General features: G+C 40.1%; 1 protein-coding gene across 50 annotated transcripts in view; it reads left to right on the top strand.

Moving 5' to 3' along the window:
* The window catches only part of TNXB (tenascin XB), a 64,827-nt gene that overhangs the window by 44,857 nt on the left and 7,271 nt on the right, over positions 1-12,699 (top strand). For 30 of the 50 annotated variants that reach the window (XM_051996312.1, XM_051996288.1, XM_051996268.1 and 27 more), the window contains 6 exons: positions 793-1,119; positions 1,625-1,951; positions 2,457-2,783; positions 5,128-5,415; positions 5,818-6,096; positions 12,408-12,695. In XM_051996312.1, coding sequence (XP_051852272.1) covers positions 793-1,119; positions 1,625-1,951; positions 2,457-2,783; positions 5,128-5,415; positions 5,818-6,096; positions 12,408-12,695 — 1,836 coding nt within the window. The remainder of the gene's footprint in view (positions 1-792; positions 1,120-1,624; positions 1,952-2,456; positions 2,784-5,127; positions 5,416-5,817; positions 6,097-12,407; positions 12,696-12,699) is intronic. The other 20 variants (XM_051996311.1, XM_051996293.1, XM_051996279.1 and 17 more) reach the window with 10 other exon arrangements.

The raw sequence follows: 12,699 nt of genomic DNA, 5'->3' as shown, positions 1-12,699 counted from the left end.
GTACTGGGATGGATAAGATCATCTGAACAGCAAAATGCTTATCATTGCTGAGGAAAATAGCTTACCTCTTCAGGTAGGATGAGATGAAGGTTGAGATACTGTCAGAAGGCCTATGGGAAGTGTTAGTTAAGGAAGAAGAGAATTACTTTGGTGAATAGCCTCCATTTTTTGAGTAAAATAAGATGAAAATTGCCAATTGAGGAAATGCAGAAAGGAACTATGGGAGGTATGAGGAGGGATAAAAAAAAAGTTTGGAAAGTCTCCTGTGGTGAGTGGGATAGTAAGTCAATTACTTTTAATCAAATGGGACTCTTCCGATTCTAATATAAAGATTCTAATTAAGGCCATGTTGTGCTGATGATAAAATCCCAAATTTTAAACATGAGAGAATATTAATAAAAAATATTCTTATATAGCACTTTAAGGTTTGTAATGTTCTTTACATATATTATCTCATTTGATCTTCATAGCGAGAGAAGATAGCTCTTGGGAAGTAGGTGCTATTGCCATCCCCATTTTACAAATGAGGAAATTAAAACTTAGAGACATTAGGTAACTTGCCCAAGGTGACACAGCTTGAAATGTCTGAGTCAGAGTCTGACCTTAGGTCATCACAATTTCAAGTCCAGCATTTTATGTACTGCAAAACTGAAGTGATTTGTTTAGACTGGGATTTCACTTCTACAGGATCTTGATTCCTAGACGAAGAACATTACTAGATGAAGAATAAGAGGTCTCTGTCAGTGAAATCCCAATTTCCAATTTATTTTCTTTATGTGTCTCTCCTCCCAGCCTCACATGAGGACGAGACCCTTGCTCCCACAGTACCAGCTACTGCGGCCCTTGAGCCCCCAAAGAAGCCTGAACTGGGAGACCTGACAGTGATAGGGGCCACACCAGACTCCCTAAAGCTCTCTTGGACCATCCCCCAGGGAGAGTTTGATTCTTTCACAATCCAGTACAAGGACAGGGATGGGAGACCCCAGATCGTGCGTGTTGGGGGAGACCAGAATGAGGTCACTGTCTCTGAGCTGGAGCCTGACCACAGATACAAAATGAATCTCTATGGTTTCCATGATGGACATCGTGTGGGCCCTGTCTCTGTCACTGGCAAAACTGGTAAGTGAGGGACAATCGAATCATCAGGGATGATATTCAGAACAAAAACCATTTGTCTTCCACTGGGGTTGACCTCCGTCTGTATGTCCTAGATCTTTGAAATTAGTGTGATCAGTTTGATTCTTTACCTGAGGTGTCAAACTCCATAGATTCTCTAGCACTCAGTGAAAATGAATGCAGATCATGGAAGAGCCAGAACTTCCACTGTTCTCTCCTTTGCTCAGGCGTCTCTTCCTGGGACTGCTCTCACTTCCATTTTGGAAGCTCTGGACATTCATGTGTCTCAGACACTGCTTTTGATCATGCAGGACTCCGTAGGGTCCAATGTAAAGATTTTAATTAAGGATATTCTGTGATTGTCTGCGGGCCGCAAAATCTAGACATGAAATGGGAAAATTCCTTTCAACTTGTACAGAGTTAAAATCTTTACAAAAAGGAACAGAAAGGTCACTATTAATGAAATCCCCATTTCCAATTTATCTTCTTTATGTGTTTCTCCTCCCAGCCTCACATGAGGAAGATACCCCGGCTCCCACAGTGCCAGCTACTGAGGCCCCTGAGCCCCCAGAGAAGCCTGAACTGGGAGACCTGACAGTGATAGGGGCCACACCAGACTCCCTAAAGCTCTCTTGGACCATCCCCCAGGGAGAGTTTGATTCTTTTACAATCCAGTACAAGGACAGGGATGGGATACCCCAGATCGTACGTGTTGGGGGAGACCAGAATGAGGTCACTGTCTCTGAGCTGGAGCCTGACCACAGATACAAGATGAATCTCTATGGTTTCCATGATGGACATCGTGTGGGCCCTGTCTCTGTCACTGGCAAAACTGGTAAGTGAGGGACAATCAAATCATCAGGGATGATATTCAGAACAAAAACCATTTGTCTTCCACTGGGGTTGACCTCCGTCTGTATGTCCTAGATCTTTGAAATTAGTGTGATCAGTTTGATTCTTTACCTGAGGTGTCAAACTCCATAGATTCTCTAGCACTCAGTGAAAATGAATGCAGATCATGGAAGAGCCAGAACTTCCACTGTTCTCTCCTTTGCTCAGGCATCTCTTCCTGGGACTGCTCTCACTTCCATTTTGGAAGCTCTGGACATTCATGTGTCTCAGACACTGCTTTTGATCATGCAGGACTCCGTAGGGTCCAACGTAAAGATTTTAATTAAGGATATTCTGTGATTGTCTGCGGGCCGCAAAATCTAGACATGAAATGGGAAAATTCCTTTCAACTTGTACAGAGTTAAAATCTTTACAAAAAGGAACAGAAAGGTCACTATTAATGAAATCCCCATTTCCAATTTATCTTCTTTATGTGTTTTTCCTCCTAGCCTCACATGAGGAAGAGACCCCCGCTCCTACAGTGCCAGCTACTGAGGCCCCTGAGCCCCCAGAGAAGCCTGAACTGGGAGACCTGACAGTGATAGGGGCCACACCAGACTCCCTAAAGCTCTCTTGGACCATCCCCCAGGGAGAGTTTGATTCTTTCACAATCCAGTACAAGGACAGGGATGGGAGACCCCAGATGGTGCGTGTTGGGGGAGACCAGAATGAGGTCACTGTCTCTGAGCTGGAGCCTGACCACAGATACAAGATGAATCTCTATGGTTTCCATGATGGACAACGTGTGGGCCCAGTCTCTGTCACTGGCAAAACTGGTAAGTGAGGGACAACAGAATTGTAAAGGGTGAGGCTTCATTGTGAATCCATTTCCTCTCCATTAGTCTGTCTCTGTAAGTTCTTTGAAGCATAGCAATATGTCTATTCTGTCTGTCACCACAATTTTCACTTTGCTTCTTCCTACCTATTTGTCATGTGCATGACAAATGCTCTGGAGCTAAGTTGTTCAGGTACAGGGTCACTGGAGAGAATTGTATAAGTTGAAGCTTTGCCTCTCCCCTATTGGTGTTTGACTCCATATTTCTCCTTTCATTCTACATCTGCCTTTGTGCATATTCCAACAAATTCCCTCAATTCTGTGATTTTCATAGTTACCAAATTCCCTCAATTCTATGATTTTCATAGTTACTATGTACAAATTATTTTTGTTGGAGATGTTTGTATTGTATTTGTGTCTGCTATAAACATAAAAATGTGTCTCAGCCATTTGTCTTCTCAGCCTCATAGTTCTGGTTTATTCAATTGGTTGAAATGCTGTTAGATGTCAAAGCTTTTCTTCCTATAATCTAAAGAATTAGTCTTTTAAAAAATTGATAGGAGAAGTTATTTCTCTCACAGATAAGTGTACTCCATTTTCACATGGACTACAGAGCAAATGCTCAGGAATTAATTAATCCTTTCCTGAGCCCACCTCACCTTTCTTTTATGTTCTCCCTCTCAAGTCCAGATAAAGTAGTAGATGAGACCCCACTCCCCACAATTGCAACTAGAGAGTCTCCAGAACACACTAAAGAGCTACTTTTGGGGCAGCTGAAAGTGACAGATGCTGGTTCAGATTCACTTCAACTCTCCTAGACTGTCATTCAGGGAGATTTTTGACTACTGTGCAATTCAGTACAAGGTCAGGGATGGTTAGTCCCATAGAGTTCACATTGAGGGTGATCAGGTGAGGTGTGAATGAAGTCACAATTTCTGACTTGGAAACCAACCACAAATATAAAATGAACTTCTATGGTTTCCATGACAGACAGCATGTGAGTCCTGTTTCCACCACTGGTATGATAGGTAAATGCTCAAGGTTAGTTCCTCTGGGATGACTCATAGTCAATTTATTTCCCTTTTGCAATGACCCCCATTCTGATAAAAATCTCTCTATAACAAGACTTCCCCCAACATATTTAGCTAGTAGCTTTATTTCAAAGAGTAGTCCATTCTGATTCCATTAAGAAAGAACTCTTTGGGGGGCTTGGAATTTGATGCGTGCCCCTTTAGTGTCTTGCCACAAGGCACTACAGAGAGGAAGCCCTTAGTTTTTTTGTGACATGGATGATTTCAAGGACTTAGCCCACATTTCATTATTTTTATCTGTATTTTATAGGATTTAGAAATAGAAGAGACTTTATAGAATTTGTAATCTAACCCCTTCATTTTAAAGTTGAGGACCTGAGACCTAGAGAGGGCAAGTGACCTGACCTAAGATAATTCAGGTAATAACTGGCACAGGAAGGCCTTCTACTCCAAATCTAGAACATTTTCAACTGTACCATAGAAAGTATTGTTGTTCTATATGTCCTTATACCCCTTGAAAAGGAACTTGGAAGACTCATATTTATCCTTCTTAGCCCAGTTCATCTCTGCTTTCTTATGACTATCCCAGTCCTAGAAGAATCTCCAGCCCCCACAGTCTTAACCACTGAAGCCCCCAAAGAAACCTTAGTTAAGCCCCAGTGGGGGAGCTGACAGTGATGGAAATTACCTCAGATCTTTTGCACATGTCCTGGACTGTCACTGAGGGCCAGTTTGACTCATGATGCAATACAGGAATGGTGATGGGCAAACTAAAAGTGGTTTGCACAGGGGGAACCAGAAGGAAGTCATGCTTTCTGACCTGGTCCCTAATCACAAATACAAATTGAATCTTTTTGGCTTTCATGAAGGCCATTGTGTGGGGTCTCTCTCCACAATTGCCATGACAGGTGGGTGAAGAGAACAAGGCTGTCTGGGGGCAAAGGAGCTGAACCTGCTTTCCTTTCTACTGGAGACTAACTCAAACCCAGAGAAGCAGTTATGCCTACATTTTCCATCAATTCCTCCTTCTGAGACCTCAAGTGGATCCTCTGGGGTTGCACATGATTAAGAGCTGACTGAAAATTGGTAGCTTGGCTGACCTAGTGGCTGCTGTATGTTTTTCATTCCTTTAGGTGCCTTTGCTGGTGGCTCAGTGATGCTCTATACTGGGTTCCTTAGAATATTCAGCAAAAGCTTCTCCAGAGTTCACTTAAGTGCCCATCTCTAGAACCTGGAGCCCTTTCTTCCACCCCAACTCCCAGACACTGTCCTCTCCAGCTTGGTTCAACTGATCTCTCCTCTTTTCTGGCCTAGCTCCTCATGAGACTGAGTCTGCATCAAAACCCTACCTGGGAGAGCTGACTGTGACTGATGTAAACCAGGACTCCCTCCACCTCAACTGGAATGTCCTTCAAGGTCCCTTTGACTCCTTTGTGATCCAGTACAAAAATAGGGATGGGCAGCTTCAGGTGATTCCAGTAGCAGGTGATCAGAATGGGGTCACTGTCTCAGACCTGGAACCTTCTCAGAAATACAAGTTCCTTCTCTTTGGACTTCATAATGGGAAACGCAGTGTCCCCCTCTCTGCAGATGCCAAGACCCGTGAGTATACAATGGAAATCCTTTTCTGGACTTTGTTTTTCTATTTCTGTCCTGTTTTATCCACCACTGAATGTGATTAGGATATTCTTTCTTCCATTATCAGAGCAGGCCCTTGTTATTTCAGGATCCTGAATACCACATTTGCAATACCCAGACCCTGCCTTCTTCCCAGCCCCAGATGCAACATAAAGTCACACCAAGGGAACTCAGAAGAGAAATATATTCAAATACTAGTGTCATTACTTACTAGCTTAGGTCATTTAAACCTCTTCAAGACTCAGTTTCCCCTGTGCATAAACATGAGAATAATAATACCACTACTTCACAGAGTTGTTAATGAGGAAAGTATTTTATAAATTACTTCCCCTTCCCCCTCTTTTCGTTTTCTTGTCCCTTTTGCAGTCCCAGCAGTGAAGCCAGCTCCCCTCTTAGGGGAGATAACAGTGACAGACCCAAGCTCAGATTCTTTGCATCTCTCCTGGACCATCCTTCAAGGTCCCTTTGACTCCTTTGTGGTCCAGTACAAGGACAAGAATGGACAGCTCCAGGTGGTGCCTGTAGGAAAAGACCAGAGAGAGATCACTATCTCCAGCTTAGAACCTAATCGGAGGTACAAGTTCCTGCTCTATGGACTCTTTGGCAAAAAACGACTTGGCCCTATCTCTACAGAAGGTACCACAGGTAAGTAGGACCCTCCTCTCTTTCCAACAGTATTGTCCCCTTTTCTCAAACATCACTCCTTTACATTTATTAGTTCTGTGACCCTGAGAAAGTCACCTGACTCCTCTGAACCTTAATTTTCTCATCTGTAAAATGGGAATACCTATAGTATCTGCCTCATAGGGTTCTTGTGAAGTTTAAATGTTATATTATGTGAAAAGCTTTTTGCCAACTTTAAAGTGCCATGTAAATGTTGCAAAGGAGTTCCTGACTTTTCTTACAATTTCGCAAAAGGTGACATTCCTTAATCATGTTGAAGGAGTATATGACTTTGGCATTGGATGAAGGCAGTTAAAACAACACAGCAAAACTAGGGATTTGCTGCAAGAATCATCCATACTCTTTAGATCAGATGTATGTGTGTATATTTATGTGTCTGTATATATGACTTTGTACACACATACATATATGCACTGTGTATACGTCTGTGTCTACATGTACATTAAACAAATGTGCATATAAATAAACCATCTAGAAGTTTAAGAGTAAGAGATAGTCAAAGCAGTAGTACTTGTGGAATGGGGTGGTGACCTCAGTTATTAATCATGCCTAATTTCCCCCTTTTCTGCCTACTACTGACTCCTTACCCTGATGGATTTCTACAGTATAAATGCTCTTTCTATGCTCTGGGAATCTGTCTTAAAGAATATAGTATTCTCTCAGAGTGTCTCTGTTTGTGTCTCTCTCTTTCTCTGTCTCTCTACCTCTGAACTCCCAATCAGAGATAACAGGCAAAACATCTCCATGTTAGATCTCACTATTCTAGGGATATTCTCCCTTCAATTATCTCCTCCCAACTGCATTTCTAATAAGTAACACAAACTAGGAAAGAGCTATGGTTAACACTGTAGGGACAAAATAAATGTTTAATACAAAGAAAAGTAAACAGATTTTCCCAGAAGTAATAGCTTCTATGAAGGAAGAAAAAGGATATAGCCTTGGAGTCTGTAGTCTGAAGGTTTTTTATCAGCTGTGTGATATGGCAGACAAAAAAGTTAATGGAATTTTGGAGGGCATTAAGAAAGACATAGCTTCCAAGTAGGAGGTGAAGTAATAACCACTGTACTCTGCCCTCTTCTAGAGTACTATATTTATTTCTGGATACTTTTATTTAAGAAGAATATTGAGAACCTAGAGAATGATCAAGACAATAACTATCATAATACCTATATGTAATGTGTCCCAGCACCATCACTTCCAGAGCCCTTGTCTCTTTTGTAGAAGCCCCTTCTTCTTTCGCCTCAAGTGTCATCAGAAGCTGGGTTTCTCTTTGAGTTGCTGACCTGACTTTTACAGGTCATTTCAAGTCACAGCCTGTAATTCTTTAGCTTATGAAGTTGTTTCCAATCCAGTTTATTCAGGGAACTTATTCACAACATATAAAGATATCACCTAATGTGGACACATTTTACAGTTAAATACCTTACCTGGCCTCTTTTCAACAATTAGGTCTATGAAAGAAGACTAATCTTTTATAATTAATTTAAGTAGAAATATTCAGAAGTTTTTCCTGACATCAGACCCAAATTTGCCTCCCAAATCTTCTGTCCATTGTTGTTGGTTTTGTCCTAGTAAGCTTACTATATAAAACAAGTTGAATCTATCTTCCACAATAGCTCTTCAAATATTTAAACACAACTATCATCTCCTTTCCACGTCTCTACTTATCTTCTCCAAGTTAAACAGGCCCAGTTCCTTCAAATAGATTAAGGATCCTTCACTATTCTGGTAGTTCTTTTCTGATCATTCTCTAGGTTATCAATATTCTTCTTAAACAAAAGTATCCAGAAATAAATATAGTACTCTAGAAGAGGGCAGAGTACAGTGGCTATTATCTCACCCCCTTCTTGGAAGCTGTGTCTCTCCTAATGCAGTCCAAAATTCCATTAGCTTTTTTGTCTACCATATCACATAGCTAACTCGTATAGAGCTCATATAGAACTATGGTTCACCAAAAGCCAAAGATAATTTTTCAGAACACGGCTGTCTAATCATACTTCTCTCCATTTTATACTTGGGAAGTTGATTTTTTGTACCAAATGCTAGATTTTACATTTATCCCTACTGAATTTCATCTTGTTAGATTGAGCCCAAGACTCTCAGATTCAAGACTCAAACCAATGTCCAGTATAAAGATCTTTTTAGATGCTCATTGTTTCAGAGGAAAACTTTTCTTCATTATTGTCTCACAGGAAAAACTCCTAAGTTTTCACTTTTCTCTGTCCCAGTTCTATTGGATTTTTCCAGGATCCTGAACTGAGGCTACTGGTACACTTCGCCATTTAAAACATTCTAATCCCCCTGGATATCCTAGCCTAGATGTGAACCAATTCCTTTTCTATTCATTCAGTAAGAATTTATCAAGCACCTACTATGAGCCAACCTCTATATTAGGTATCCAGGAAAAAAAGAGAAAAACAAAACAGTCTCTTTCCAGAAGGAGCTTACATTCTATTTGGGAACATTAAGGAAAACACACATTTATTCAGGTAAGTCAGTTTAAACATATAGATAGAGATTTAGAGAAGAGATAGAGATAGTACACAGAAAGTAATTTCCAGGATTAAAGAAAGATATCAGCCTTGTGAAAATCAAGAAATAGCTTCTGATAGAACTTGAGCTGAGCCTTGAATGGAATTCCAAGTAAGAGATGAAATAAGAAGGAAGGGCATTTCGGACATGGGGAACAATGTGTTTTGAATTCAACTGAAAAGAGGCTTGGAGTTTTTTTGTTTGTTTGTTTTTTGTTTTTTAAAGGAAGTTCTAGGAAATAATGGGAGGAAACAAAGCAAGAAAATAGAACTAAAACTCTTAAAATAATGAATTTTTAGAACTGTTTGTCCTAACTTCTCTCAAGTTATTTACTTGTCTGGTACCATTATTTACTTGTCTGGTACCAATTCCTTTTCATGGGATACAGTTCATTTCATAATCTCTTTTTTTGTCTCCTTTCCAATTGTAGATCCCCAGGTTTCCTCCTCATGGCTATACTTAGGGTTACTAACCAGAAGGTATTTGATTGGTTTGGCTAAAGTCTCATCAAAACAAGCAGCAAGTTGGTTTTTACTGGTTGATATATGCTAACATGTTCTGCCTCTGGTTGTGATTTTGGTAATGATAGCTGCATTGCCCTTTTACTCTGCAGCTTCCTTGACCTCTATAAGGATTATCTGATTCATTCTCAGTGATTCTTTCTGAGTTTAGGCTATTCTACTAAACTAGTGATTGCCTTCTTCACCTACCTTGGATGTCTTTATGATTTCTCTAACCAGAAAGTCTTTGACTTTCTCTCTGTCTAGTTCAGTCTGTTTGAAGCTTTATGCTCATCTAATCTATCATCTGGGCCGGGTAACTTAACAACTATGTGGCCTTGATGATGGGGTTCATCATTTCCTCTTGGATCCTGTAATTTTATATCAACTTTTACCTCCTATATGAAACATGCTTCCTATTTGTGCCTTCAGTGTTCCCATTTTCTGTATGAGGAGTATTCTGGCTCCCAGATCATTTACAGAGCAGAGACACGCCATAGACCCTGAGCCCAGTGAGGGAGTAAATCTTCCCTGGCATAAGTCACTAGCAACTCTGTTCCCCTCCCCAGGCTCTCTTGGATGATTCATTTCATTGCCTTTCCCCACATGGGAATAGTTTTTCTATAATTTAGTCACTCTGGTACTACAATGCCGGAATGATTTTACACATGCACTAACAAAAACAAATAATTTACACAACAATAAAAGAAGAGATGTCTCTTCAATCCAATCTGACCCAACAAATCTTTTTCAAGAGTCCAGTCTAAAGTACTATAACATTTGTACTTCAAGGTTATCTTAGGTGTTTTCATGCATGCGTCAAGTAACCCAAATTATTTGCCCTTGATTTTTTCCTGAGTCTCTCTCTTAATATCTCCTTGGCACTCTGAGGCCAGAGAGCCCCATATTGTGTCCAAGAAAGACAGAGTATTCTCTAATTGCCTCATTTTCCTCTGCCTTTCTCCTTCCTTCCCACTTTAGCTCCACCTGCTATACCTCATTTCCTACTCTAACCATTTCACTTGACCTCTCAATCCAGGAACAATAGGGGAGAAGAGGCACAGGAAGACATAAAGGAAGGCTTGATCTCATAAAAAGAATATGAAAAAAGTTGATGTTATTGTTCCCAATGATTCAGTTATCCCAGAGGCAAAGAGGCTAGGGACCATGAGTCATACTAGCCAGGGGCAGGGAGCCAAACTAGGAGGTAGACTGGCCAGAAGTTAAGATTTAGGATGTCAGAATTTTCTTCCTAAGTCTCTTATTTTCTAAAGATCTCAGGGACATGTCCACCCCAGCCTAATTTACCCTAGCCTCAGTTTCCTACCACGCCATCATCAAACTCCCTCCTCAAACCCCCATATTCTCCCCGTGTCTGTCCCTTTGTTTACCCACTCCATTTACCTGAGCTTCCTCCTCATTTCACTGTGGCTATGAGATCCTTACTGGCCTTGGGAAATCGATATAGACAATGTCATGTACCACATAGGACAGGTAAAGAGAACAAAAAGGGCACAGGATTAAGGATTTAAGGATGGGAGGGGTTGTTCTTATGATTCATGAAAAGAGATTAACTCAACTACTGCTTACCATCTCAAAACTTGCTATTTAAAGGCATCTCCAAAGCAACTAATACGTATAGATGGCCTTTTCATTGTGTGCTCTTTTCATAATTCATCTTTTTTCTGATCAGAAAATTGACCAAGATCAGCCTCCAGGAGCAAACTAAAGTGGAAGAGAGGACCTCCTCTCCCTTCTCAATGTACTTTTTAAATAAATGACTAACTTATTTATTCAGCACTTGGCTTGACTGATATATGACCTATTCATTTATGAAGCAGCTAACCAAAAGTAAATGGTGACAGTGGGGCCAGGGAGAAAGCTGGGGAGTTCTGTCCACCTTGAGATAGAGGGGAAATGTTAGTCTAAGCTCTGAGACTTATAAAAAAAAGGAGGCTCTAAAGAAAACCTAGCTGATGTCCCCTAGTTCTAGAGGCCAGGAACAGAATTAACATATTAATGTTAATTAATTAATAGATGGGAAGTCAGGAAGACCTGAGAATTTAAACTCAAACTCAAGTCACTTATTAGACTTACATAGGTAAGTCTGAGCAAGTCATTTAAGCTCTGCCTAACTCAGTTTCCTTAGGGTTATTGTGAGAATGAAATGAGATTATATTTGTAAAGCACTCCATAAACCTTAAAACCCTATCATTAATAATATAGTATTCCCTTATAATAATAAATATTTAAGCATAACCAATCAACATAGAAACTACATCTATGTATAATATTTGTTTCCCACAGTTCTTCCTCCTCTCTCTAGAAGAGGAAGGTGTGTTTTGTCATCATTTGTATTTTATTATCTGGTCTCTGGAACCAAAATTAGCCATATTGCATCTGACTTGATTTCAGCTGTTTATGAGTTTCGTTTTGATTTGCAGTATTACAATATAGATTATATTCTCAATTCTGCTCTTTTTGTTTGAGGTCAGTCATATTAGTCTCATGTTTCTCTGAACTCCTAATATTTATGATAGTCATATACCACATATACCTTCATATACCACAGCCTGTGTAGTCACTTCTCAATGGGCACTTACTTTGTTTCCAATTTTTCACTATCCCAAAAAAAAAAATGCTGCTATAAATATATTGGTAAATATGGAACTTTTCTATTTTGACTACTTTAGGGTGCATGTTCATATGTGAGATCAAATGAATGAGTCAAACAGTATGATTAACTTGCAGCTCTACCAACAGTAAACTAGTGTACTTGTCTTCCCAGATCCTTTCCAGCTTTTACTAACTTCACCAGTTTTATGAATGTGAGGTGAAACCTCAGTGTTGTTTAATTTGTATTTCTCTCATCATTAGTGACTTGCAACATCTCATATAGTCATTAGTTTTTTACAATTCTTCTCTTGAAAATTCTTCAAACTTTATGACCACTTACTTATTGGGGAATGACTTTTTAGTCACATATATTTATTTAGGTCATTTCCCTAGATTCTTGATTATCACACTTTTAAATGAGATCTTTGATATAAAGAGTGTTTCATTTGTCTTCTTGCTTTTGTTGAACTGGTTTGTTCATGCAAAAGCATGCTTTTCCCCCTAAACTGTGTAATCAAAGTCATCTGTTTTGCCTTTTGCAATCACCTTTCCCTTGGTTGATTATGAGATCTCCCCCTTCCTCTCTTCAAATTCTTGAATAAGACTTTATCTCTTTCCCCACAGCTCCCAAAAAGGAAGATACCCAACTCTTACCCCACCTGGGAGAAATGAAGGCAACAGATGCAACTCCCAACTCTCTCCGCCTCTCTTGGACAGTATCACAGGGTCCCTTTGACTCTTTTTTGGTTCAGTACAAGGATAAGGATGGGCAGCCTCAGGTATTGCCTGTAGTTGGAAATGAGAATGAGGTCATTGTATTTGGCCTGGAGCCCAAGAGAAAGTACATGTTCTTCCTGTATGGTCTCTATGATGGAAAACGTGTTGGCCCCATTTCTGCCCAAGGTGTGACAGGTAA

The sequence above is a fragment of the Antechinus flavipes genome, chromosome 4 (genome assembly GCF_016432865.1).
Source record: "Antechinus flavipes isolate AdamAnt ecotype Samford, QLD, Australia chromosome 4, AdamAnt_v2, whole genome shotgun sequence".
In the NCBI taxonomy this organism is placed as follows: domain Eukaryota; kingdom Metazoa; phylum Chordata; class Mammalia; order Dasyuromorphia; family Dasyuridae; genus Antechinus; species Antechinus flavipes.
The sequence above is the reverse complement of the archived record's forward strand: the minus strand, read 5'-3'. Positions and strand labels throughout refer to the sequence as shown.